Source organism: Caloenas nicobarica, chromosome 25, assembly GCF_036013445.1.
Source record: "Caloenas nicobarica isolate bCalNic1 chromosome 25, bCalNic1.hap1, whole genome shotgun sequence".
NCBI lineage: Eukaryota > Metazoa > Chordata > Aves > Columbiformes > Columbidae > Caloenas > Caloenas nicobarica.
In genome coordinates this window covers 3,012,359-3,037,477 of record NC_088269.1, presented here as the reverse complement: position 1 = coordinate 3,037,477, position 25,119 = coordinate 3,012,359, and the positions used below count along the sequence as shown (strand labels likewise).

At 66.0% G+C, this 25,119-nt stretch overlaps 2 protein-coding genes across 2 annotated transcripts; both read right to left on the bottom strand.

Moving 5' to 3' along the window:
• Positions 1-1,529: 1,529 nt before the first annotated feature.
• NPC1L1 (NPC1 like intracellular cholesterol transporter 1) lies at positions 1,530-17,229 on the bottom strand. Its single transcript, XM_065651642.1, has 19 exons — positions 17,176-17,229; positions 14,599-16,127; positions 13,477-13,577; positions 13,221-13,393; positions 13,019-13,147; positions 12,757-12,939; positions 11,719-11,833; positions 10,530-10,657; positions 9,019-9,156; positions 8,557-8,646; positions 7,714-7,904; positions 7,461-7,635; positions 6,495-6,589; positions 5,508-5,563; positions 5,264-5,414; positions 3,380-3,611; positions 2,019-2,132; positions 1,761-1,923; positions 1,530-1,684 (listed from the first exon to the last, which is right to left on the bottom strand). Exons 1-19 carry the CDS (start codon positions 17,227-17,229, stop codon positions 1,530-1,532), a joined length of 3,972 nt encoding a protein of 1,323 aa, XP_065507714.1.
• A 799-nt stretch (positions 17,230-18,028) lies between these two features.
• Positions 18,029-24,987, bottom strand: DDX56 (DEAD-box helicase 56). The gene is made up of 14 exons (XM_065651678.1): positions 24,911-24,987; positions 24,237-24,398; positions 22,943-23,103; positions 22,689-22,859; positions 22,305-22,395; positions 21,243-21,487; positions 20,658-20,783; positions 19,935-20,075; positions 19,751-19,845; positions 19,590-19,663; positions 19,408-19,497; positions 19,214-19,319; positions 18,996-19,087; positions 18,029-18,896 (listed from the first exon to the last, which is right to left on the bottom strand). Exons 1-14 carry the CDS (start codon positions 24,968-24,970, stop codon positions 18,816-18,818), a joined length of 1,695 nt encoding a protein of 564 aa, XP_065507750.1. The 5' UTR covers positions 24,971-24,987; the 3' UTR covers positions 18,029-18,815.
• Positions 24,988-25,119: the final 132 nt, after the last annotated feature.

Sequence of the window (25,119 nt, the reverse complement as noted above, 5' to 3'; positions counted from 1 at the left end):
GGGATGTGGGTGGCACAGAGCACCCGGTACGGAACCAGGAACCCCCGGTCAGCGGCTCCGGGCTGCCCGCACCTGCCCTGGAGCTCCGGGGGGCTCCGAAAAGGTGCCGGCGAACCCCCAGGGAGCTGCACCGGGCGCCGGTCAGTGGGACCGAGCTCCCAGTTTAACCCCTAGGGCTGCATCGAGCTCCCAAACGCTCGAAGCGAGCCCCGGTAAGCGGGACAGAGCCCCCGGTAAGTGGGACAGAGCCCCCGGTAAGCGGGACAGAGCCCCCGGTAAGCGGCGGCGAGCTCCGAGCGAGCTCCCGGTGGCTCCCTATTGGAACCGTGAGCTCCCGGCAGCCCCCGATGGCTCCCAGGCAGCCCAGGAGGGGTTTAAGACCCCACCCCGACGCCGGCCCTGGCCACCCCGCGATGCGGTTCAGCTGGGCGGGGGTCCCAGAGAATGGGAGGGGAGGGCCGGATAGGGGGTACCCTGGGAATGCTGGATTTTGGAGAGGCCGGGCACGCAGCGGGGCGTTGCGGGGATTGGCGGCACCGTACCACGGGGATGGGGACACGGGGGGTACATGGGGTGGTGAGGGTGGTGGGGGCAACGGGGACACGGGGAGCCTGTTAATATTGGGGGACGGAACCCTGAGGGACGTGTGGATGCTGTAGGGACAGAGACGTGCGGGGTGCAGGGGCATCGTGGCGACGGCGATGCGTGGGTCTTGTGGGGACGTGCGCTTGTGGGGCATGGGGACGTCCCGTGTGTGCGACTCGTGCCGAAGGGCACCGTGGGGATGGGACACGGCGCCGTGTGAGCGGGACCACGGGGGACGCTTGGGCATCCTGGGGATGGGACAGACGGTCATCACGGGACACGCGGTCCCTGCACGGCTGGTGTCCCCGTCACGGTGCAGTGGTACCAGTGACATCCCCGACCCTCTCTGCCCATGGTGGCGGATGTGGTCGTGCTGGAACCACTGTGTCCACCTGCTGATGACCGTGACGGTGATGGATCCCCCGTGACATTTGTCTCCCTATCCCCACAACACCCCTGTGCCCCGCACCGCCCTGCAATGCCCATGTGCCCCATGTGGCCCCGTCCATCTGTGTCCCATCACTGCCACACTCATGTGCCCCATGTGTCCCCGTCCCTCTGTGTGCCATCCCGGTGATGCCCGCGTGCTCCACGTGTCCCTGTCCCCACGGTGCACGTGTGCCCCACGTGTCCCCGTCCCTCTGTGTGCCATCCCAGTGATGCCTGCGTGCTCCACGTGTCCCTGTCCCCATGGTGCCCTGAGTCTTGTCCCCTGTGTCCCCTTGCTCCCCACATGTCCCTGTCCCCGTGGTGCCCGTGTGCCCTGCACCTCCCGTCCCCGTGTCCCCCCCGGCTCCAGAGCTGAGACGCGGTTTCTGTCTAAGGTGCTGCTTCACCCCCAGAGCTCGTCCCAATTAAAACCAGACCCGACTCTTGAGAAAACCAGTTTAAATAAAAGAGCAGTAGAAAAAGCAGCGGGATGGAGCGGCGAGGGGCGGTGGGTCTCAGTCCTGCGTGGGGACCGTGGCTTTGTGCTTGTCCTTGCTCTGGTCCTTGTCCTTGAAGTAGGGGTTGCCGAGGGCCAGCCCCTTGTCCTGCCCCGCTGGGTCCTGTCCCATGTCCCCCGATGTGTTCCCCGATGGCATCCGCGGTCCAGGTCCTGTGGGGACAAAAGGGGACAGGTTCGGGCTGCTGTTGTCTTGCCGGGGGATGCAGGGGACACCGGGGGGCCGTACCGATGTAGCTGAGGAGGACGGGGAGGAAGACGAGCCCGTGCGCCAGGCCCACCAGGGTGATGATGAGGTTGAGGCGGAAGAAGAAGATCTGGATAAGCTGGGCCTTGGCGAAGGCCAACACGGCCACGCCGGGGAGGTTGGTCATGGCCACCCCGGCCACCACCTGCGCGAGGACACGGGGTCAGGGACGGCGGGGTCGCCCAGACCCTCTTGTGTCACCCTGACCCTCCGGTGTCACCCCCCGTGTCCCCTGCCCACCTTGCTGCCCATGTTGACGGTGGCCTCGGCGGCTCGCGCCACCCGCCCGGGCTGGGTGCTGTGGGCGAAGGCGCAGGTGATGTGGGACACGAACTCCACCGAGATGCCCACGGCCTGGAGGGGTGAGATGTTACCTGGGGTGCCCACCGGGGTGACACGGCCAGGTCCACGCCGGTGCTCCTGCACCCTGCCCGCCCCGTCTCCCAGTGCCACCCCAATTGCCGCCTCCTGTACTGCCAAAGCCACCCCACGTGCCACCCCGTGTGTGCCGGGTCCCTGTGCCACCTCCGCTATCCCCAAAGCCGCCCCACGTGCCACCCCGTGTGTCCCGGGTCCCTGTGCCACCTCCGCTATCCCCAAAGCCGCCCCACGTGCCACCGTGCGTGTTCCGGGTCCCTGTGCCACCTCCGCTATCCCCAAAGCCGCCCCACGTGCCACCCCGTGTGTCCTGGGTCCCTGTGCCACCTCCGCTATCCCCAAAGCCGCCCCACGTGCCACCCCGTGTGTCCTGGGTCCCTGTGCCACCTCCGCTATCCCCAAAGCCACCCCACATGCCACCCCGTGTGTGCCGGGTCCCTGTGCCACCTCCGCTATCCCCAAAGCCACCCCACATGCCACCCCGTGTGTGCCGGGTCCCTGTGCCACCTCCGCTATCCCCAAAGCCGCCCCACGTGCCACAGTGCGTGTTCCGGGTCCCTGTGCCACCTCCGCTATCCCCAAAGCCGCCCCACGTGCCGCCGTGTGTGTGCCGGGTTCTTCCGCCACCTCCCGCCTCCCCAACGCTGCCCCATGTACCACCGTGTGTGTCCCCTGTCCCTGTGCCACCTCCAGTATCCCCAAAGCCACCCCACGTGCCACCCCGTGTGTCCCAGGCCTGTGACACCTCCCGGACCCCCTAAGCCACCCCATGTACCAATGTATATGCCCCAGGACGCTCTGTCACCTCCTGTATCCCCAAAGCCAACCCACATGCCACTGTGTGTGTCCCCAGTCCTTGTGCCACCTTCTGCACCCCCGAAGCCACCCCATGGGGCACCCTGTGTATCCCAGGTCCCTCTGCCACCTGGCGAGACCCCGTGCCAACCCGCTTGTCCCCATGCACACACCATCCTATGTGTCCCAGTCCCCTGTGCCACCCTGCGCTCTTCCAGCTGATCTGTCCCCGCGTCACCCTGCAGGTCCCAAGTCCCTCGGCCACCTCCTGTACCCCCAAAACTGCCCCACGTTCCCATGGTCCCTGTGCCAGCCTGTGTGCCCCAGGTGCCCGTGTCACCCTGTGTACCTGAGGTCCCCGTGCCACCCCGTGTGTCCCGTGTCCCTGCGTAACCCCAAATGCCCCGTGTCCCCCCTGTGCCCCTCACCGCCACCAGGTTGATGAGGGCCACGGCGTTGTAGGGGACGTCCCAGAGGGCCATGGCGCCCCCGGTGTCCAGCAGGATCATGGTGATGGTGATGATGGTGGCGATGCTGGAGCGCGGGTCCATGCCCAGCAGCAGGAAGGACACGATGAAGGTGGGGACCAGGCACAGCGCCAGGGTCCCCGCGCCCTCGGCCACCACCGTCAGGTACTGCTCGTAGTACACGTAGGTCACTCTGCCGGGAGCGTCACCAGCTTCGGACCCGGGACCCGAGCCCCCAAAAGCGCCCCAGGGTGGGCACCCTGACCTGACATCTGCACTGACCCCAAAATGGGGATGCACTTCTGACCCCTAACTGGGACACCCCCAGCACCCCAGCGTGGGGATGTCTTAACTGGGACACCCGCTTCTGACCCTGAACTGGGCACCAGAGCACCCGTGGCACCGCGGGATGGGCACCCTGACCTGGCACCTGTGCCGACCCCTAACTGGGGCATCTAATTGTGACCCAAAACTGGGCACCCACGCCGATCCCAGCCCTGGACTGGGCACCATTGTTAACCCCCAACAAGGTGCTGGAGTGCCCAGATTGACCCCGAACTGGGACACCCACACTGGGACACAGCACCCCAGGGTTGGCACTGGGTAACTGGGACACCCGCTTCTGACCCTACACTGGGGCACCAGAGCACCCACAGCACGCCGGGATGGGCACCCTGACCTGGCACCTGCGCTGAACTGTTGCTGGGCACCCACTTCTGACCCCTAACTGGGTGCCTGAGCCAACCCTAACCCTAAACGGGGCACCCGTGTGACCCGCAACAAGGCGCTGGAGTGCCCAGGTTGACCCCGAACTGGGACACCCACTTCTGACCCCCGCACTGGGACACCCACAGCACCCCAGGGTTGGCACTTGGTAACTGGGGCACCCACTTCTGGCCCTGAACTGGGCACCAGAGCACCCGTGGCACCCCGGGATGGGCACCCTGACCTGGCACCTGTGCCGACCCCTAACTGGGGCTTCTAATTGTGACCCAAAACTGGGCACCCACACCGATCCCAGCCCTGGACTGGGTGCCCCTGTGAACCCTCGGCAAGGCACTGGGGTGCCCAGAGTGATCCCGAACTGGGGCACCCACTTCTGACTCTTAATTGGGGCTCCAGAGCCCCCTGGGCTGGGCACCCTGACCTGGGCACCCACTTCTGACCCCAACCCAGGCACCGGGGCTGTCACGGCACCCCAGAATGGGCTCCTCTTAACTGGGGGGCTCCCACTTCTGACCCTTAACTGGGGCACCCACACTGACCCCAGCCCTGAACTGGGCACCTGTGTTGACCCCCATCAAAGCACTGGCATTTCATGCTGGCCCTGGGATGGCACCCCTAACTGGGACACCCACTTCTGACCCCAAACTGGGACACCGGAGCACCCACAGCACTCCAGGATGGGCGCCCTGACCTGGGCACCTGCTTCGGACCCCCAACCAGGCGCTGGGGTGCTCGCAGCCCAGAATGGGCTCCCGTTAACTGTGTGCCCACTGCTGACCCTTAACCAGGGCACCAGAGCACCCTCAGCACCCTGAGCTGGGCACCCCTCGCTGGGAGAACTGCTTCTGACCCATTACCAGAGCACCCATGGCACCCCAGGATGGGCTCCCCGACCTGGGCACCATCTTCTGACCCTTACAGGGACACCGAGGCACCCCAGGATGGGCATCTCTTACCTGGGCACCCCCTTCTGACCCCAAACTGGGCCACCCGCACCGATCCAGGCTGCTCACCCCAACCTGGCACCCACTTCTGACCTCCAGCCAAGCACAGGGCCACCCCCAGCGCCCCATGCTGTCCCCCCCTCCTCCTCCATCCCCACCCCAAAACCTCACTCACGTGTAGGGGAAGACGGTGAATTCGGGGGGGGTGCCGGGCACCCTGCGCAGGGTCTGGGTGATCTCCTCGGCCAGGGCGCGGGCGGCGCGCAGGGCTCCCGTGTACTCCTGCGAGGTGCGCAGCGGGCGCTGGTACGCCATGAACCGGCTGGCTGCGGGACGGGGGGGTGGCCAAAACGGGGATTGGGGGGGTCAGCGGAGCACCCTTGGGTGCCCCCCGCCCCGCGCCGCCCGGCCGCACTCACCCAGGATGGTGCCGTTGGCGTCCATGCTGACCGCGGTGTCGTAGGCACCCAGACCCCTGCGGGGGAAACAGGGGTGAGGGTGATGGGGGGGGGAAATAGGGCCATGGGGAGAGGGGATTTGGGGCGTGGGTGCTGGGGGGGCACCCAGTGGGGGCCACACGGGGTGTGGGTGCTGGGGGGCCGTAGGGAAGGGGCAGAAGGGTGTGGGTGCTGCGGGACGGGGAGTGGGTGAGGGGGGCACCCAGAGCTGTGGGGAGGGGGCGCAGGGGGTGTGGGTGCTGGGGGGGCGATCAGGGCTGTGGGGAGGGGGCGCAGGGGGTGTGGGTGCTGGGGGGGCGATCAGGGCTGTGGGGAGGGGGCGCAGGGGGTGTGGGTGCTGGGGGGGCGATCAGGGCTGTGGGGAGGGGGCGCAGGGGGTGTGGGTGCTGTGGGGGCAATCAGGGCTGTGGGGAGGGGGCGCAGGGGGTGTGGGTGCTGTGGGGGCGATCAGGGCTGTGGGGAGGGGGCGCAGGGGGTGTGGGTGCTGTGGGGGGACACTGAGGACGTGGGGAGAGGGATGAGAGGGACACCCAAGGCATGGGGAGGGGACACAGGAGTGTGGGTGCTGGGGGGGCACCCAGGGCTATGGGGAGGGGGCACAAAGGGTGTGGGTGCTGGGGGGGTACTGAGGAGGGGGCACAAGGGGTCTGGGTGTTGGGGGGGCACCTGGTGGGGGACACATGGAGTGTGGGTTCTGGGGGGGGCATGGGGAGGGGGCACAGGGGCCGTGGGTGCTTGGGGGGTGGCACTGGGGATGTGGGGAGAGGGTGAGGGATGGGGGGGACACCCAGGGCATGGGGAGGGGGCACAGGAGGTGTGGGTGCTGGGGGGGCACCCGGTGGGTTCCCACACCAATGCCCATGTGTGCGTCCCCATGCACGTGTCCCCCCATTGCCGGTGTCCCCCATGGCGTCCCCCCCACCCCGGTGTCCTCACCGTGTCACCTACCCCTTGGCGCACTGCAGGGTGGGCCGGTCGTGCAGGAACCAGGGCAGGAACTGGTCGAACTCCTCGGGCGTCGGGCGCCGCTGGCCGTCCAGGCACTGTCCCCCCACGCAGCTGATGTCGTCTGGGGACACGGGCACGGTCAGCACTTGGGGACACCGACAGGGACCAAGGGGGCACCCAACGGGGGACACCGCATGGCCACACGGGGGACACCACAACAGGCACCCGAAGGACAATGAAGGGGATCCCAGTGGCCATGGTGGTGGGCACCCAACGTACAGCCAGTGGCCACCACGATGTGGACCTAATGTGCACCCAATGGGCACCGTGATGGGCAACCAACATGTACCAAATGGGCGCCGTGGTTGGCACCCAATGTACGTCCAATGGCCACCATGGCATGGACCTTCTATACGCATAAAGGCCACCAAAAGGGACACCCAACCTAGGCCAAATGGCCACCACGGTGCGCACCCAATGAACACCACAGAGCGGACCTTACGTGCACCCAACAGCCACCATGGTGGGCACTCGACGTTCACCCAACGACCACCACTGTGAGCATTCTGTGTACACCAAACGGTGACCACGGTGGCCATCCAACATGCATCCAGTAGCCACCATAGTGTAGACCTTCCATGCACCCAATGGGCATCATGACGGGCACCCAATGTAGACCCAATGGCCACCACAGTGTAGACCTGATGTGCACCCAACCGTCACCATGGTGGGCACCTAATGTACACCCAATGAGCAACATGGTGAACACCCAACGAACAATCAATGGCAACCATGGTGTTACTATTATGTGCACCCAACAGCCACCATGGTGAACACTCAATGGTCACCCCACAACGTACACCCAACAGCCACCATGGTTTGGACCTTATGAGCACCCAACGGTGACCATGGTTTGCCCATCAAAGGACCACCATGGGGGACACCCAACGTAGACCCAAAGGCCACCACGCTGCAGACCCCTGTGCCCCTGGTGTCCCCCGGTGCCCGCTCACCGCTGGTGGAAGGACAGAACTGCCCGGCGAGTTCACCAAACTGGTGGATGCGGCAGCAGCGCCCGGTGGGGTTGAGCCAGTCCAGGAAATCATCTACCCAGGAGGTGGCCGGGATGGCCAGGTAGGACCTGTGCAGGGACAGGGCTGGCAGGAGGGTGACCCCACTTTGTCCCCCACCCTCCCCGTGTCCCCGGCACCCCACTCACACGTTGGGGAAGCGCGTGGCGTACTGGATGGTCTGGGTGAGCGAGTCGGGGTCGCAGCCGGCGCTGGAGCAGATGGCGTTGGTGCCATTGGTGGAGGAGAAGTTGTACCCGCCGGTGGTGACGAAGTAGGTGGGGACGCCCACCTCCAGGTACTTGTTCAGGGCTGAGAAGTACTGGAGCATGTAGGAGTCCTGGGGGGCACCCACCCCCCCGTCAGCACCAGATGGCGGCCATGGGGGTCTGGGGGGCCCTGGGGGTCACACTGGCTCCCTGTGTCCCCCTATAGGGATGTGACACCCCCTGTGTGGCCCCATGTGGGGCCGTGTCAGCTCCACAGGGGACGGGCTGTACCCACATGGGGCCACCTGTCCCCATATAGAGCAGTGCTGACCCCATAGGGGCCATATCATCCCCATATGGGACCATGCAACCCTTGTACTGGTCCTATATGGGGCCGTACTGTCCCCATACATCCCTGCAGGGGCCACACCACCCCGTGCATCCCCATATGGGACGTGCCATCCTCTGAGGTGCCGTAGTGTCCCTATACAAGGCCATACGGTCACAATGCATCCCTATATGGGGCCATATGACCCCTGTACATCGCCATATGGGGCCATGCCATCCTCTAAATTGCCACAATGTCTCCGTACTGGGCCACAGTGTCCCTATAGGGACCAGACCACCCCTGTACATCCCCATATGGGGACGTGTCAACCACCAAAGTGCCACACGGTCCCTACACAAGGCCACAGTGTCCCTATAGGGCCATACTGTCCATGTGCATCCCCACACTGTCCCCAGGTGTCCGGGGACACCCTGCTGTCCCCTGGCCGTCCCCACCTTGGGCATGGCGAGCTCCTGGTCCAGCCCCACGGGCACGTGCAGCGTGAGGTAGAGTCCGAAGCACGCCAGGAAGAGGAAGAGCAGCACCTGCGGGGACACCCCCGTGAGGGACCCCCCCGATCCCCCCCCAACACCTCTGTATCCCCCCAACCCTCCTGCATCCCTCCAGAGACCCTCAGCCCCCCATCACGTCCCCCCACCCCCAGGTCCCATCCCCTGAACCCACCTTGTCCCTCCCACCGCCCAGACCCCCCCAGACACCCCCCCTACACCCCACAGCCCCCCCTGACCCCCAGGAACCTCCAAACCTCCTTTACCCTGCCCAGCCCCCAAGGATGCTCCCACATCCCCATGGATCCCCCAGACCCCTCCAATCCCCATGGCCACCCCGGGACCCCCTAGACCCCCCACCCCAAATGACCCCACGACCCCCAGGACCCCTCCAGCACCCCCTCTCACCACGACGGGCCGTGCCAGGGGGTGCAGCAGCACGGGGGTGTAGTAGCGGCGCAGCAGCGGGCGCAGCAGCCGGCCACCCGGCCCCCTGGGATCCCCCTTCTCCAGCCCACAGCAGCAGCACACGTCAAAGCGGGCGGCCTGTGGGTAACACGGGGTGGGGTGGGTGCCCCCCTGCCCACCCCAGACACCCCCATGCTCACCTCAAACACCCTCGGGCACTCCATGGCCACCCTGGGCAGCCTCGCACCTGTGGGCACCCCAAATCCACTCTGGGGACCCCATGGGCACCCCAGGTGCCTCGGGAACAGGGGCACCCCATGGGCACCCCACACCCACCCAGGGCACCCTGATGTCCCCAGGGTCACCCTGTGCCAACCCTCACACCAGTGGGCCCCCACACCCGCCCTGTGCCCACCTTGGGGACCCTGATGTCCTTGAGAACCCCACACCCACCTACAGGCACCCTATGGCCACGGACAGCTTCGCGCCCACCCCGTGACCACCCTGGGCACCCCATGACCACCCTACACCCACCCTGGGCACCCTCACACCCATGGGGAACCCCATGGCCACCTTAGACACCCCATGACCACCCTGTGCCCACCCTGGGCACCCTAATACCCATGGACACCCCAATGTCCAAGACCACCCCATGCCAACTCTCAGACCTATGGGCACCTCATGCCCACCCTGTGCCCACCTTGGGGACCCTGACGTCCTTGAGAACCCCATGCCCACCTACAGGCACTCTATGGCCACGGACAGCTTTGTGCCCACCCCATGACCACCCTGAGCACCCCATGACCACCCTACACCCACCCTGGGCACCCTCACACCCAAGGACACCCCGGGTCCATCTTGGGCACCCCATGACCACCCCATGCCCACCTTGGGGACCCTGACGTCCTTGGGAACCCCACACCCATCTACAGGCAACCTATGATCACAGGCAGCTTTGTGACCACCCTGGGCACCCCATGACCACCCTACACCCACCCTGGGCACCCTCACACCCGTGGGGAACCCCATGGCCACCTTAGACACCCCATGACCACCCTGTGCCCACCCTGGGCACCCTAATACCCACGGACACCCCAATGTCCAAGACCACCCCATGCCAACTCTCAGACCTATGGGCACCTCATGCCCACCCTGTGCCCACCTTGGGGACCCCGACGTCCTTGGGAACCCCACACCCATCTACAGGCAACCTATGGTCACAGGCAGCTTTGTGACCACCCTGAGCACCCCATGACCACCCTACACCCACCCTGGGCACCCTCACACCCAAGGACACCCCATGTCCACCTCAGACACCCCATGGCCAACCCCATGCCCACCTTGGGGACCCCCACACCCACTGGCACCCCCATGACCACGTTGAGCACCCTGTGCCCACCTTGAGGACCTTCATACCCACACGCACCCTCCATCCCCATCCTGGCCACCCCACGGCCTCCACGGGACCACCCCAGGTTCCCCCATGTCCCCCAGCGTCCCCCGGTTGGTACCTCCTGCCGCCGGGCGTCGAGCGCCAGGAGGGCGACGAACCCCGACATCTGGAGCAGGAAGTCGAGGGCGATGGCCAGGGCGGCCGTGAGGGCGAAGGTGCGCACGGCGGGCATGGAGGAGAGCGCGCCTGTGGGCGCCCGCGTCAGCGGCACCGCCACCGTGTCCCCAAAGCGGCACCGACCCCACAGTGCCACCCCCTGCACCCACAGCCCCTGCGCCCACCAGGGCACGGTGCCCGTGGGGACACCTTGTCTGCTGCTGTGTCCCTGTGTGTCCCCCTGTTCCTGTGCCACCCTGTCCCTGTGTCCCACATCCCTGTGCCACCCTGTCCCTGCGTCCCTGTGCCTCTTACATCCCCTGTGTGTCCCCCTGTCCCTGTGCCACCCTGTCCTTGTGCCCCCCGTCCTCGTGCCACCCAGTCCCTGTGTCCCCTGTTCCTTTGCCTACTCTGTGCCTCCCATGTCCCCTGTCCCCACCCTGTGTCTCCCATGTCCTTATGCCCACACTGTGACCTGTGTCCGCTATGTGTCCCATGTCCCTGTGCCCCTTGTGTTCCCCACGTCCCTGTGCCCCCCGTGTCCCTGTGTCCCCCTATCCTTGTGCCACCCAATCCCTGTGCCCCCCTATTCCTTTGCCCACCCCGTGCCTCCCATGTCCCGTGTCCCCCGTGTGTCCCACGTCCTTATGTCCACACTGTGAGCTGTGTCCCCTGTGCCCCTCGTGTGCCCCCATGTCCCTGTGTCCCTCTGTCCCTGTGCCCCACTTCCCTATGCCCCCTATTCCTTTGCCCACCCCGTGCCTCCCATGTCCCCTGTGTCCCCCTTATCTCTGTGCACCCCATGTCTGCCACATCCCTGTGCCCCCTGTGTCCAGCCTGTGCCCCCCATGTCCTCCAGATCCCTGTGTCCCCCCGTCCCTGTGCCCTCCCCGTTATTCCAGGGCCCTGTGCCCCCCCCGTTATTCCAGGGCCCTGTGCCCCTCCGTGTCCTTTATACCCACCCTGTGCCCCCTGTACCTGCCATATGCCCCATGTCCTTGTGCCCACCCATGTCCCCCATGTCCCTGTGCCCCTCATGCCCTCCTGGTCCCTGTGCCCATCCTGTGCCCGCCCTGGTCCATGTGCCCACCCTGTGCCCCCCATGTCCCTCTGCCCGGCATGTCCCCAATGTCCCCACGTCCCCCGCTCACCCAGGAGGAAGCAGATGACCTCAGAGAGGCTGCAGAGCAACATGCTGGGGGCCACCTGCGCCAGCACCCGCCCGATGTGCTGCTCCCGCGTCTCTCCCGGCTCCCGCTGCGACTGCTGCTGGCGGGGGGTGAGCAGGGGGCACCCATGGGTGCACCCACCGGGGACCCCACGCGGGCACCCTCCACCCGGCCTGGGGCTGCTGTGCCTTGTGGGGACACCCCCACCCCAGGGTGCCCACCTGCCCCGTGGGGACCCCCACGCTCACAGGTGTCCCTGTGCCACACTGGGGACCCTGTCCCCAAAGTGTCCCTGTGCCCCATGGGGACCTCCATAGACACAGGTGCCCCCACGTCCCCAAGGTGTTCCAGTGCTCCGGTGCCCCATGGGGACCCCCAAACTCACAAGTGCCTCTGTGACCCACTGGGGACCCTGTCCCCAAAGACGTCCCTGTGCCCACCAACCCCATGGGGACCTCCATACCCGCAGATGCCCCCGTGTCCCCAAGGTGTCTCAGTGTCCCACGGGGACTCCTGTCCCCAAAAGTGTCCCTGTGCCCACCTGCCCCATGGGGACCTTTGTACCTGCAGGTGCCTCTGCACCCACAGGTGCCCCCGTGTCCCCAGGGTGTCCCTGTGTCCCACGGGGACTCCTGTCCCCAAAAATATCCCTGTGCCCACCTACCCCATAGGGACCTCCATACCCACAGGTGTCCCCTTGTCCCCAAGGGGTCCCCATGCCCACCTACCCTGTGGGGGTCTCCATACCCCCAGGTGCCCTTGTACTTACAGGTGCTCCCACGTCCCCAAGGTGTCCCTGTGTCCCATGGGGACTCCTGTCCCCAAAAATGTCCCTGTGCCCACCTGCCCCACAGGAACCCCCATACTCACAAGTGCCTCTGTGCCCCACGGGGACCCCTGTCCCCAAAAGTGTCCCTTTGCCCACCTGCCCCATGAGGACCTCCATCCCCACAGGTGCCCCCGTGTCCCCAAGATGTCCCTGTGCCCACCGACCCCTTGGGGAGCCCCGCGCCCACCGACCTGGTACTCCTGCACAAAGATGAAGATATTGTCGGCGCCCACGGCCAGGACGAGGAAGGGCACGACCTCGAGGATGATGAGGGACGACGGCAGCCCCAGCAGCGCCAGCAGCCCCATGGAGGCGAAAACCGCCCCCAGCACCACGGCGATGCCCCCCAGCGCCAGCGTCACCTTCGAATCCACCTGCGACAGGGAAGACCACCCGCTCGGCACCCGAGGGAGCACCCAAGGGCGCTGCACCCCCCGGGGCCCCGGCGCTCACCAGGACGCGGCGCCAGGTCGTGTACTCGCCCAGCGCCAGCGCGATGTAGACGAAGACCACGAGGTAGCTGACGGCAAAGATGGGGATGTCCTCACCCGTGGTGCGGTTGATCTCGTCCTCCAGCGAGCGCTGTGAAAATAAGATGGGTGAGGGGGTGCTGGGCACCCAAGGGTGCCCCCCAGTCACCCAGAGGGGGTTTTACCTCGGCCATGAAGGCGACGGAGAGGTTGGGGCTGTGGGTGCGCTGGAATTCGCCCACCACCTCGAGGAAGCGGCTCTCCCAGCCCAGCACCCACTGGTGCCGCGGGTCGTCGCGCGGGAAGTTGTTGAGGGAGTAGGTGATGATCAGCGCCTCCGCTTCCGTGTACTCCGAGCCTGCGGGGACAGCGGGTGACATCCCCCGGGTGACATCCCCCCGGTGACATCCCCGCCGCACCACGGTGACGGCCGGCGCTTACCAGAGTAGCCGCCGAAGGCGATGTAGGGGAAGACGGGGCCGCCGTACTCTGCCATGCAGCTCAGCTCCAGCGCCGTGATGTCCTTGAAGGAGAGCGGGGAGCTGGCGGGGACACGGCGCCGGGCAGTGTCACACGCTGGGCACCCCACGGATGTCACCCCAGCCCCGTAACCCGGTAGCCCATGGGCACCATCCCACACCCAGCGCCCCACAGGTATCACCGCGACCCCAGAAGCCAGCACCCCACGGGCACCGTGCCGTTCTGGGTGCCCAACAGGTAGCATCCCAGCCCCATAACCTGGTACCCTAAGGACACCGTCCCATAGCCAGCACCCCATAACTAGCACCCTAACCCCACAACTCAGCACCCCACGGGCACCAGTCCATGTTGGGTGCTCCACAGATGTCACCCTGACCCTGCTAACTATCACCCATGGGCACCGTACCAGGCTGGGTGCCACACAGATGTCACCCTGTCCCCACATCCCAGCACCCCATGGGCACCGTGCCATGCTGGGTGTCCCATAGACGTCACCCCAGCACCCCAAGGACACTGTCCCACACCCATCACGCCATAACCAGCACCCCGACCCCACAGCCCAGCACCCAATGGGCACCACCCCACCCTCAGCACACTCCATGGGGCGCTGTGACATGCCCAGCACCCCATAACCAGCACCCCAAAGACACCATCCCATGCCCAGCACCCCACAACGAGCACCCTGACCCCACATCCCAGCACCCCATGGGCACCGTGCCATGCTGGGTGTCCCATAGATGTCACCCCAGCCCCACATCCCAGCACCCCTAGGACACCATCTCACACCCATCACCCCATAACCAGCACCCTGTCCCCACATCCCAGCACCCAGTGGGCACCACCCCACCCTCAGCAGCCTCCATGGGGCGCTGTGACATGCCCAGCACCCCATAACCAGCACCCCTAGGACACCGTCTCACACCCATCTCCCCATAACCAGCACCCCAACCCCACATCCCAGCACCCAATGGGCACCACCCCACACCCACCACCCCATGGACATCACCCCAACCCCACCACCCACCACCCCACCCTCCATCCCTCCCCAAGCCCCCCACAGCCCCCCAATCCCCCGGCACGCACTTGACGCAGTAGATGAGGTGGTCTCGCCAGTCCACGGTCCCCGTGGTGCCCTTGTCGCTCTGCGTGGCCGTGGCGCCCAGGAGGGTGCCGTTGTTCTGGAAATACTGGGTGACGCTGTTGACGCAGCAGTCGCCCAGCGCCGGCGCCGAGGGGTTCAGGGGCGCGTAGCAAATGTCGCTCAGCGTCACCTCCCGGTCCCCGACCTGCGCCGTGGCGCCCGCCAGCTGCTCCTGCAGCTCCAGCAGCACCCGCAGCACCGGCTCCGACAGCACCCCGCTGAAATTCTTGGCGCCGAACACCACCGAGTCGTAGCTGCTGCCGGGCGCCCCCGGCGCCGTCACGATCACCTGGTTGGTGCGGAGGAACGGCCCGAAATGTTGGTCGTAAAACGCTTTTTCCTGCCGGGCGCGGCTGTTGGGCGCCGACCAGAGCTCCACGGGGTCGGTGGTGAGGCGCAGGGTCGCCAAACCGGCCGACAGACCCCCCGCTGCCGCCGCCGCCACCACCAGCACCACCAGCGGGTGCCCGGCCACCAGCGTGCCCCAGCGCCGGAACCCCGCGGCCAGGACGCGGTGGCTGGCGTGGCTGAGCCGCGCCGAGCACCCCTTGGCCGGCACCGCGGCCGGTTGCGGCGTAAAATCCTTCTTGGATCTCCGGCACCGGCACAGCAAAGCCACGATGAAGATAAAGGCGAAGAGGCTGAAGAGCACCGCGCCCAGCACCAACGCGCCGTCGGCGCTGCCGAGTTGAAAAGGGGGCGGCGGGTTGGTCGGGGCGACGACCGGCGGGCAGGATTCGGCGCAGTCCTGGCAGGAACACGGCTCCTCGTCGGCGCCGGGCCCCTGGTCGCAGCGCCAGGCCCGGCTGGCCAGCGGCACGATGCCGTCGCCGGGGTCGGTGCCGTTGGGGACGAGCTGGAAGTCGATCTGCAGCGGCGTCAGCCCGTTGTTCCTGTCCCCTTGGAAGTCCAGCCAGCGCTGGGTGGTGCAGAGCTGGGCGCCGTAGCGCCCGCACATGGTGTCGAGGGCGTAGCCGCCCGTCGCCGGCAGCCGCACGCCGTGGCACGAGGAGAACAAGGCGTCGGCGTAATCCTGCTGGTAGAAACACTGGTACTCCACCACGGCGAGCTGGGTGCCCTCGGCCGCCGTTTGGTTGACGGCGCGGGTGACGTTGATGAACAGGCTCTGGTCGGGGCTGCAGACGTTGTTGCAGTGAAGGTTGGCGAAGTTCCTGGCGCAGGACGGGCAGCGCGCGAGGACGGTGCCGGACAGGGCCACGTTGAGCCGCAGGGTGCTCAGCTGCGCCAAATTGCAGCAGACGAACGTCGTCTCGTTGCCGTCCCGCACCAGGTCGGGGCAGATGGCGCGCAGCAGGGACAGGAAGGCGCCGGTGGCCTCGCGCGCCGGCGTGTTGGACACGCACGGCACGTTGGACGGCAGCAGGGACACGTTCACCTCCGGGTTGCGGCCGCACTCGCCGTAGAACGCGCAGTAACCGGCGCGGTGCACGGGGGTCAGCGACGGCGCGGCCTGCGGGGACGGGGGGGCGGACACGGTGGGGACGAGACCGCGGGCACGTCTGCGACACCCCCCGACCAGGCCAGTGTCCCCACGTAGGTCCCACTGTGGCTTTGTCACCAGCATCAATGCATCCCGGCCACTCTGAGCCCCTGGCACGGTCACCACGTCCCAGCCACTCCAAACCCTTCGCCACGGCCCCCACTGTGGCTTTGTCACCTGCGGTCACCGCGTCCTGACCCCTCCAAACCCACCCAATGACCCCCACCGAGGCTTTGTCACCGGCATTCACCGTGTCCCAGCCCCTACAAACTCCACTCGTGACTTTGTCACCAGCGGTCACTGTGTCCTGGTCCCTGGCACCTCAAAGTCCCCCCCCTAGACCCCTCTGTGGCTTTGTCACCGTCAGTCACCATGTCCCAGCCACTCCCAACCACCCTTCCCCCAGGTCCCACTGTGGCTTTGTCACCTGCAGCCACCGTGTCCTGGTCCCCGGTTCCTCCAAACCTCCTCTCATAGCCCCCCCGTGGCTTTGTCACCTGTGGTCACCACATCCTGACCCCTCCAAACCCACCCAATGACCCCCACTGTGGCTTTGTCACCAGCGGTCACCATGTCCTGGTCCCCAGCCCCTCCAAACCCCGCTCCATAACCCCCACCGTGCCTGTGTCACCAGTGGTCACCATGTCACAGCCCCTCTGAATTCCCCCCATGGCTTTGTCACCAGCGGTCACTGTGCCCTGGTCCCCAGGACCTCAAAACCTCCCCCCCATGGCACTCACTGTGGCTTTGTCACCTGCGGTCACCACGTCGCGACCCCTCCAAATCTCCCCCACGTGTCTCACCATGGCTTTGTCACCTGCGGTCACCACATCGTGACCCGTCCGAGTGCCCCCCGTGCTCCTCACCGTGGCTTTGTCACCGGCGCTCACCGCGTCCTGGCCCCTCCAAACCCCCGCCGTGTGTCCCACTGTGCCTTCGCCACCGCTTGTCACCCCCCCCAGCTCCCAGCCCCTCCAAAAGTGCCACCGCGGCTTCGTCACCGCGTCCCAACACCTACCAGCGCCAGCAGGGCGCCCAGCACCGCGCCGGCCAGCGCGGCACAGCGCCGCATCCTTGGCACAGCCGGGGGGGCTGCCACCTGCTCCCCCACCGCCTATAAGACCCCGTGTCCACCCCCAGGGCGGTTACGCTGGTGACGTCTGGGGTGACAACGCCGAAGCCAATCAGCCCCCGCTGGGGCCGTAAAATCCTTGTGATCATTAACAGCCGGTGACTGGCGATGCTGGCACCGGGGAGGGGGGGACGCCCCGCTGGCCCCCCCCCGTCACGCCGCTTTGGCTAAAACCCAATTAATTCCCTTTACACTGTTAAAAAATCTTCTTTTTCACAGCCACCGCGGTCACCGTCGGGATTATTTAATGATAATTAACACCCCGTGGATAAAATTAACGTTTTCCTTCCCGTCTTTTTGGGTGGGGGAAAAAGAGAATTTAAGGACTTATGGACGATTTTTGGGTGACCGAGGTCTCTGTGGGGTGGGCGGACAGACGGACAGACCCCGACCGACGTCCCAATGAGATCCCAGGCTGGCGGTGTCACACGGCAGATTTAACCAAACGGGGTTTTCCGGGCCCAGTTCTGCTCCGTTCCCCTTGAGTTCCGTTTCTTTAGTTCCTTCACTTTGGCCTTTTGCTGTTTTCCACTTTTCTTGGGGCGTTTCTGCCTTTTTTCATCTTTTTTTTTTCCCTTCCCGGGACCGGCTGCTCAGCGCCGAGTTCGTGAGGAATCACATTGAGCACCACCCATTTTATATCTAATTTTTTATTATTATTACCATAGCATTACTTTAGTATTATTTTTAATATCATCATTTTAGTATTGTAATTACTTTAGTATTAAAATTACTTTAGTCTTGAAACTATTTCAACATCGTAAGTATTTTAGATTGAGAGTAATTGCAGTATTCTACTTGTTTCAGTATTATTATTTCGGTATTATTTTGTAATTTAATAAAACCTTTTTCTCTCAATCCACACCTCTTCTCCCCCCGTTTCACTCCTCGCCGCTATTTGCGGTCGGGGGAGGCCACAAGTTTCATTAAACTGTGCCGGAGCTGAGTTTTGGGGGTGTTTTGGGCGGAAAAGAGGTGAGACGGGGCCATGTGTGGGAATGTCCCTCCCTGCCAAGCTGGTGCTGGGGACACAGGTGTCTCTGGGTGCCAGGGAGGGTGCAGGGACCGGGAGGAAAGGTTCAGGGCCCCCCTGATAAGATGCTGTAACCCTGATAAGAGGCCATTACCCTGGTAAAAGGCCTTGACAGGGACATCCCGGGGGGGACACCTGTCCCTGGGGGGCACCCCCAGCTCGCTGCCACCCCGGGGCTCTGGGTGACACCGGTGACACCGGCATGGGGGTGACCGGACGCCCAAGTCAGCCGGTCTGGCAGTGTCACCCCCCATTGTGCCTTTGTCCCCATTTATGGCCCTGGCACAGCCTTGGGGGAGCGATAACGCCCCGATAAGCGGGGGGACCATGCCCCGGCACCTTTGCCCGGCGTGTCCCATCACGTAGCCGGCAACGGCATGACACGCCACAGCCCGGTGACACCTTTATTGGGGATGGCAGCGGCACAGAGACACCCCTGTGACTCAGGGGAGCTGCGAGGCGGCGCCGGTGGCCCCCGGGTGGGTTGGGGGGGTCAGGAGGGCGGCGCGGTGGGACGTTTGGCGCGGTGACGGGCGTACTTGAAGCTCTGCAGGGGGTTGCCGGAGCCACGGGACTGGAGGAGGAAGAAACAATCAGGGTTGGACCCCCCCAGCGACAAAGGGGACACATAGGGGACACGGAGGGGACACGGGGGCGTCTGTCCCGCACTCACCGTCACGCCACGGTGGCGCTTGGCGCTGGCGTTGAGCACCCGCCTGCGCTTCTTGGGGTTGGGTTTGGCGATGCCGCGGAGACTCGGCGGCACTGCGGGCACAAAGCGGAGAGTAAGATGACGGCGGTGACACCAGGGATGTCCCTGTCCGCCCCCTAGTGACACCCCCAGGCACCGTTTTGCCCCTTTTCACCCCCAAATTGGCGTGTGGGACATACCCAGGTAGTCGGGGACATTGCGGAGGTGCGGCTTGATGATGGCGGGGTGCAGGGGCTTGTCGTGGCGCAGGACATGCAGGTCACGGGGGTTGTCCTCAAAATACGCCTTGGGGACAAAGAATCGCGGGGGTGGCAGCGCCCTGGACCCCCCCATGCTGCCTGGTGTCCCGCCCTGGGAACTGTGGGGATGTTACCTTCAGCTTCTCCGAGTTGAGCAGTTCGTCTTTGATCTCCCGCAGCCGCGCTTCCTTCACCGCCTGCTTGGTGACAGAGCGCATGGCGTCCTGGGGAGGGACACAGGCGTGTCAAAGGTTGTCACCACCCCTGGGTAATGAGACCAGCACCCCCCCCCGGTGTCACCTGCCCGCCCACCTACCCGGCAGCGGTACCGCAGCCCCTCGATCTCCTCCATGCGGAACTTGTAGGGCTGCAGCATGGACTCGCCGTTCTCTGGGGACACGTGGGGACACCTGGGTCACCCCCGCGTCCCCTCCATGTCCCTGCCACCCCCTCGCGGTGACACAGGGTCCCCCTGACCTCCGGCAAGCGTGTCCTCAATGCGGGCCATCCCCTCCTCCTCCTCGGGCAGTGCGAAGGTCAGTGCGGTGCCGGGGTTGTCGGCGCGGGCCGTCCTGCAGGCACGGGGGGGACACGGCAGTGACACAGCCACCCCGGGGGGACACCAGCCACCCCCGTGTCCCCTGCGTGTGTCCCCAGGTACCTGCCCACACGGTGGATGTAGGACTCGACGGTCGGCGGCACGTCGAAGTTGATGACAACAGCCACGTTCTGGAAGTCAATGCCGCGTGCGACGCCGTACTCTGAGTCCTTGTCCTTGCCCTTGCCCTTGTCCTTGTCCTTGCTGGGGGGGAACAGGAGGTGTCGGGGTGGCCCTCAGACCCCCAAGGACATGGGGACACCCTGGGCAAAGGGATATCTGGGACACAGACGCTCCTGTGGGCACGGGGACATCGGGAAAGGGGATCCCTGCAGGTATGAGGACACTGGGCGTGGGGACACACTGGGTGGTGACACCCACAGGGACATGCTGGGTGCAATGTCCCCAGAGCCACGGGGACAGGGCGAGGACACCCCATGACGAAGGAGACAGGCTGGGCACAGGGACCTCCCTGGGCACCCACACCCACGGGGACATGAGGGATAAACCCCCTTGGGGAAGATAAATCCCCCGGCCTTGGGGACAAGGACATCCCCATGGGGACAGGGACGTCCCTGTAGGGACAGGGACATCCCCGCGGGCACAGGGACCCTGGTGGGGACAGGGACACCCTGGCCAGAAGCCCCGCCATGGCCCTGAGCCACCTGCCCTGGCCTGAGCCCTCCCTGGGGACATGTGGACGTGGCCCTGGGGACACAGTGGCACTGGTGACACCCTGGGGACAGTGGTGACACCCCTGGGACACTGGTGTCCCCCCCGGCTCACCTGGGGGCCGTCCCCTTGCGTTGTTTCTTGCGTGGGGGGCGCTCCGGGGGGGCTGCAGGCGCCTCCTCGTCGGTGGCCACGATGTAGTCATAGACGCCACGGTTGAACTGGGTGATGATGTGACACCTGGGGACGAGGCGGGTGTCACTGTCCCCACCACGGGCACCCCACTTTGGTGTGCCCCCCCCAAGCCCCCAGGTACCCCCCCAGACACCATACACCCTCCTGGGGCCCCTCAGGGTGTCCCCTGGCACCCCCAGAGCACTCAATGTCCCTGGGGACTCCGCAGCTTGTTGATGACACCCCAAGGTCACACCTTGTCCCCAAGCAGCATCTCAATTCCCCCCCAGGGATACCCCCCTATCCGGAGCACCCCAAACCCCCCCAGCACCCCATTTCCACCCACCCACGGGTGCCCCCCACCCAAGGGGAGACCCCGAAACTGCCCTGCATCTGACTTCCCAATCCCCGGGGTACCCAGGACACCCCGTCCCGCTCCCCAACACCCCATTTCCCACCCCCCAGGGGTACCTCCACCCAAGGGGACACCCCAAATACCCCCCAGGATGGGGGGGATGAAATTACCGGGAGCGAGCGGGCAGCTCAGAATTGAGGGCGCAGGCGGAGACCCCGAATTGCTCGAGAAAGAGCTTGAGGCGGTAGCAGCGGTGGGTGGTCCCCACAAAGAGCAGGGCACGCCCCCGCAGCACCCCCAGTTTGAGGAGGGCGCAGAGCAGCAGGAACTTCTCCTCTTCCGTCCCGCAGCGCACCCCGAACTGCCGCAGCTGGGGGGGCCCCGGCAACCGCGGCTCCGGCGGGCACAGCGTCACCTGACGGGGGGGACGCACACAGGGATGGGGGGGGGGACGCGGGTGTGTGCCCCCTCTCTGGGGTCACCAGACCCTGTGTGAACCCCAAAATGTGACCCGGTGGGGGCTGCAGTTATGTGGCCCTGTGGCCCCTTAGCTCTGTGCTCACTGCAGAGCGCCAAAACCCCCCCTAGACACCCCAGTTCACACCCCCAAGACATCCCAACCTCTCCCTGTGCCCTGCCTAGACCCCCAAACCTCTCCCCATGCCCCCCGCCTTGTCCAGAATGCCCCATATGTCCCCGAAAATGTGCCCCTGTGGGTGCTGCGTTCCCATGTCCCAGAGTCCCCCAAACTCTGTGCCCACCCTGGACTCCAAAGTCCACCCCCAGATCCCCTAAATCCCCCCCCGGATGCCTCAAATTTTCCCCTGACCCCCAAATCCACCCCCCAGGCCCCCAAACCTCTCCCTGTGCTCCCTCCGTGTCCACCGTAACCTCAACTGTCCCCCACAACATGCTTCTGCGGTGCCACATCTGTCCCAGTGTCCCCCCACCCCTGTGCTCACCCTGGACTCCCCAGTCCCCACCCTGGACCCCCCAACTTTCCCCCAGACTCCCTAAATCCCCTCCAGCTCCCCAAACCTCTCCACGTGCCTCCCCAGGTCAAGAATACCCCATATATACCCCACAACATGCCCCGGTGGGTGCTACATTCCCACATCCCCGCATCTCCAAATCTCTGTGCCCACCCTGGACCCCCAATTCCACCCAGGCCCCCCAAATCCCCCACCTGGACCCCCCCAGACCTCTCCCCGTGCCCCCCGAACCCCACTCACCGGGTTGTGCAGCACCAGCTCCTTCAGGGCCTCCACATCGGGGCTGAAAGTGGCCGAGAGCAGCAGCGCCTGGTAGATCTTGGGGAGGTGGCTGGAGATATTTGGGGGGGGTCAGTGGCAGTTCCCCCATGTTTGGGGGTGACAGGGACCCTCCAAGGACTTGGCACCAGAGCTGATGGTGCCCAAGTGCCCCCTCTTGAGCCCCACTGTGCCCTCCAGCATTGGCACTGCCCCCAAAACTTTGGCTGTGCCCCCTGCATCCACCAGCCATTGGCGCTGTCCCTCAAAACCTCAGTGTCCCCCAAATCCTAATGTCCCCCAATCCCCTAGCTGTGCCCCTCACGTCCCCCCAGCCCCCTGCCATGCCACACAGCCCCCCCTCACCACAGCAGGGCCCTGATGTCCTGCCCGCAGCCGAAGTTGAGCAGCAGATCAGCCTCATCCAGCACCAGCAGCTCCAGCGAGTGCTGCAGGCTCAGGCTGCGGGCGCCCACGTGCGCCAGCACCCGTCCCGGCGTCCCCACCACCACGTCCGGCTTCTCCATCAGCACTGGCCTGGGGGGACACACCCTGTCACCCCCCGACACTGCCGGGGGGAGACACAGGCGTCCGGGAAAGGGGAGGCGGGGGGTTCTTACCGCTGCGCGGCAAGGTCGGCGTGGGCACAGAGGTCGGCGACGCGCACGTCGCGGGCGCAGAACGTCGCCAGCTGCCGCAGGCTGCGCACGACCTGCTGGCCCAGCTCCTTGGAGGGCACCAGCACCAGCGCCCGTACCGCCTGCGGCACCGCCGAGGGGGCCTGCACCCCTCCACAGTCACACAGGGCCGGGAGAAGGACCCCCTGTGCCCCATGGAGTTGTCCCCTGCCCCACAGAGTCCCCTCCTGCCCCACAGAGTCCCCTCCTGCCCCACAGAGTCCCCCCCTGCTCAACAGCACCCTGCACACCCCCCCGCCGCACAGTGCCCAATTCTCCCCAGACACCCTGTGGTGTGCCCACAAGCCCCGGTCTGGAAGCTGCCCCCATGCTCCATACCCCACACACCCCGCAGCACTCACCCCTGCCCACATACCCCATGCACCCTCTGCCCCACAGAGCCCCCCCTGCCCCATGGTGCCCCCTGCCCCATAATTCCCACCCCATCTGACCCCACTAGTGTCTCCATACCCCCTGGTGCCCCCGCACACCCAATAATCCCCAGCACCCACCCCTGCCCACACATCCCATGTGCCCCCAGTGCCCTCCTGCCCCATAGAGCCTCCCCTGCCCCACAATACCCACTCCATCTGATCCCCCACAGTGCCCCCTGCACACCTGAAACCCCCTCATTCCTGCCCGCACACCCCATGTACCCTCCGATCTGGATGCCCCCTGTGCCCCTCCCATGCTTAATACCCCACGCACCCCACAGGGCATCCCCTGCCCCGTGGTACTCACCCCATCTGATGCCCCCCGCATACCCAACACCCTCCAGCATGCTCCCCTGCCCGCACATCCCCCGTACCCCCCAGTGCCCACCCCTGTCTGGATGCCCCACGGAGCCCCCCCCCACCACAGCACCCACCCCTGCCCACACACCCCATGTACCCCCTGGTGCCCCCCTGCCCTATAGTGCCCCCCCACCCCACAATACCCACCCCACCTGATCCCCCCGAGGGCCCCCAACACCTCCCAGCACCCACCCCTGCCCGCATACCCCCCGTACCACCCAGTGCCCATCCGTGTCTAGACACCCCACGGAGCCCCCCCACCCTACAGCACCCACCCCACCTGATCCCTCCCAGTGCCCCCATAACCCCCTGGTGCCCCCCACACACCCAGTACCCCCAGCACCTATCCCTGCCCACCTATGCCCCGTACCCCGCAGTGCCCACCCGTGTCTAGATGCCCCACGGCGCCCTCCCACCCACAGCACCCCCCCTGCCCCACTCACCGCCTTGACGCGCAGCAGATGCTGCAGCAGGGGCAGCCCGTACGCCCCCGTTTTCCCCGAGCCCGTCCTGGCCCGGGCCAGGATGTCGCGTCCTTCCAGCGCCAGGGGAATGGCCTCGGCCTGGATGGCCGTGGGGGCGGCCCAGCCCAGTTCTGCCACGGCCTGCGGGGGTTGGTGTCACCTCGGGGGTCCCCTGTGCCCCCCAAGTCACTGTAGCGGGGGGGGGGACCCGAATAAAACCCCCCCACCCCGAGGGACCCCGGGGTCTGGGCGCCTCAGGGCCACCCCTGCGAAGGGATCCTGCTGTCCCCTCCCCAACGAGGGACCCCGGGGTCCCGGCCCCTCATGCCCTCCCCCCCCTAAAGCGACCCCAGTGCTTGGGCCCCTCACGTACCCCAAAGGGACCCCAGTGCCTCGGTCCCCTCCCCACCGAATGACCCCAGAATCCCGGCCCTCCATCACCTCCCCTGCTCAGAGCCCCCCGTGTCCCGGCCCCGTCCCTACCGAGGGTCCCTCCGGTCCCCTCAGGGCGACACCGGCGCCCCCCCCCTCAAGGCCAGATCCTTTCCCTCAGGGCTTCCCCCCGCCAGACCGCAGCCCCGGGAGCCCGCACTCCCGTGCCCCGCAGCCTCGGGTGCCCGCACCCCCGTGCCCCACTCCCCGGCCCCTCGGACCCGCAGCAGCCGCCCGTCCAGCCCCATGTGCTCGAAACCCGGCGCCGCCGCCGCCGCCATGTTCGCCTCCCGCCTCACACCGCGCCCACAGACACTTCCGCCGCGCGCCCAGAGCGTCCGCTAGGAGCGCGACATGCGCCGAGCCGCCCCCTGGCGGTGGAGGACTGAGCAGCACCTTCGCTACACGCCGAACGCCTGGGTCCCTGTTT

Bases quoted from the DNA above. Each gene is read 5' to 3' on its own strand.
- DDX56 (XM_065651678.1), bottom strand. From the start codon at position 24,970: ATGGCGGCGGCGGCGGCGCCGGGTTTCGAGCACATGGGGCTGGACGGG. The intron at 24,399-24,910 runs GTCCGAGGGGCC...CAACCCCCGCAG, and splicing joins TGGACGGGCGGCTGCTGCGG to GCCGTGGCAGAACTGGGCTG. The intron at 19,846-19,934 runs GTACCTGGGGAC...CCGTGCCTGCAG, and splicing joins TACATCCACCGTGTGGGCAG to GACGGCCCGCGCCGACAACC.
- NPC1L1 (XM_065651642.1), bottom strand. From the start codon at position 17,229: ATGCGGCGCTGTGCCGCGCTGGCCGGCGCGGTGCTGGGCGCCCTGCTG. The intron at 11,834-12,756 runs GTCGGTGGGCGC...CCCCGCCAGCAG, and splicing joins TCTTTGTGCAGGAGTACCAG to CAGTCGCAGCGGGAGCCGGG. The intron at 10,658-11,718 runs GTGAGCGGGGGA...GGGCGCCCACAG, and splicing joins GGTCATCTGCTTCCTCCTGG to GCGCGCTCTCCTCCATGCCC.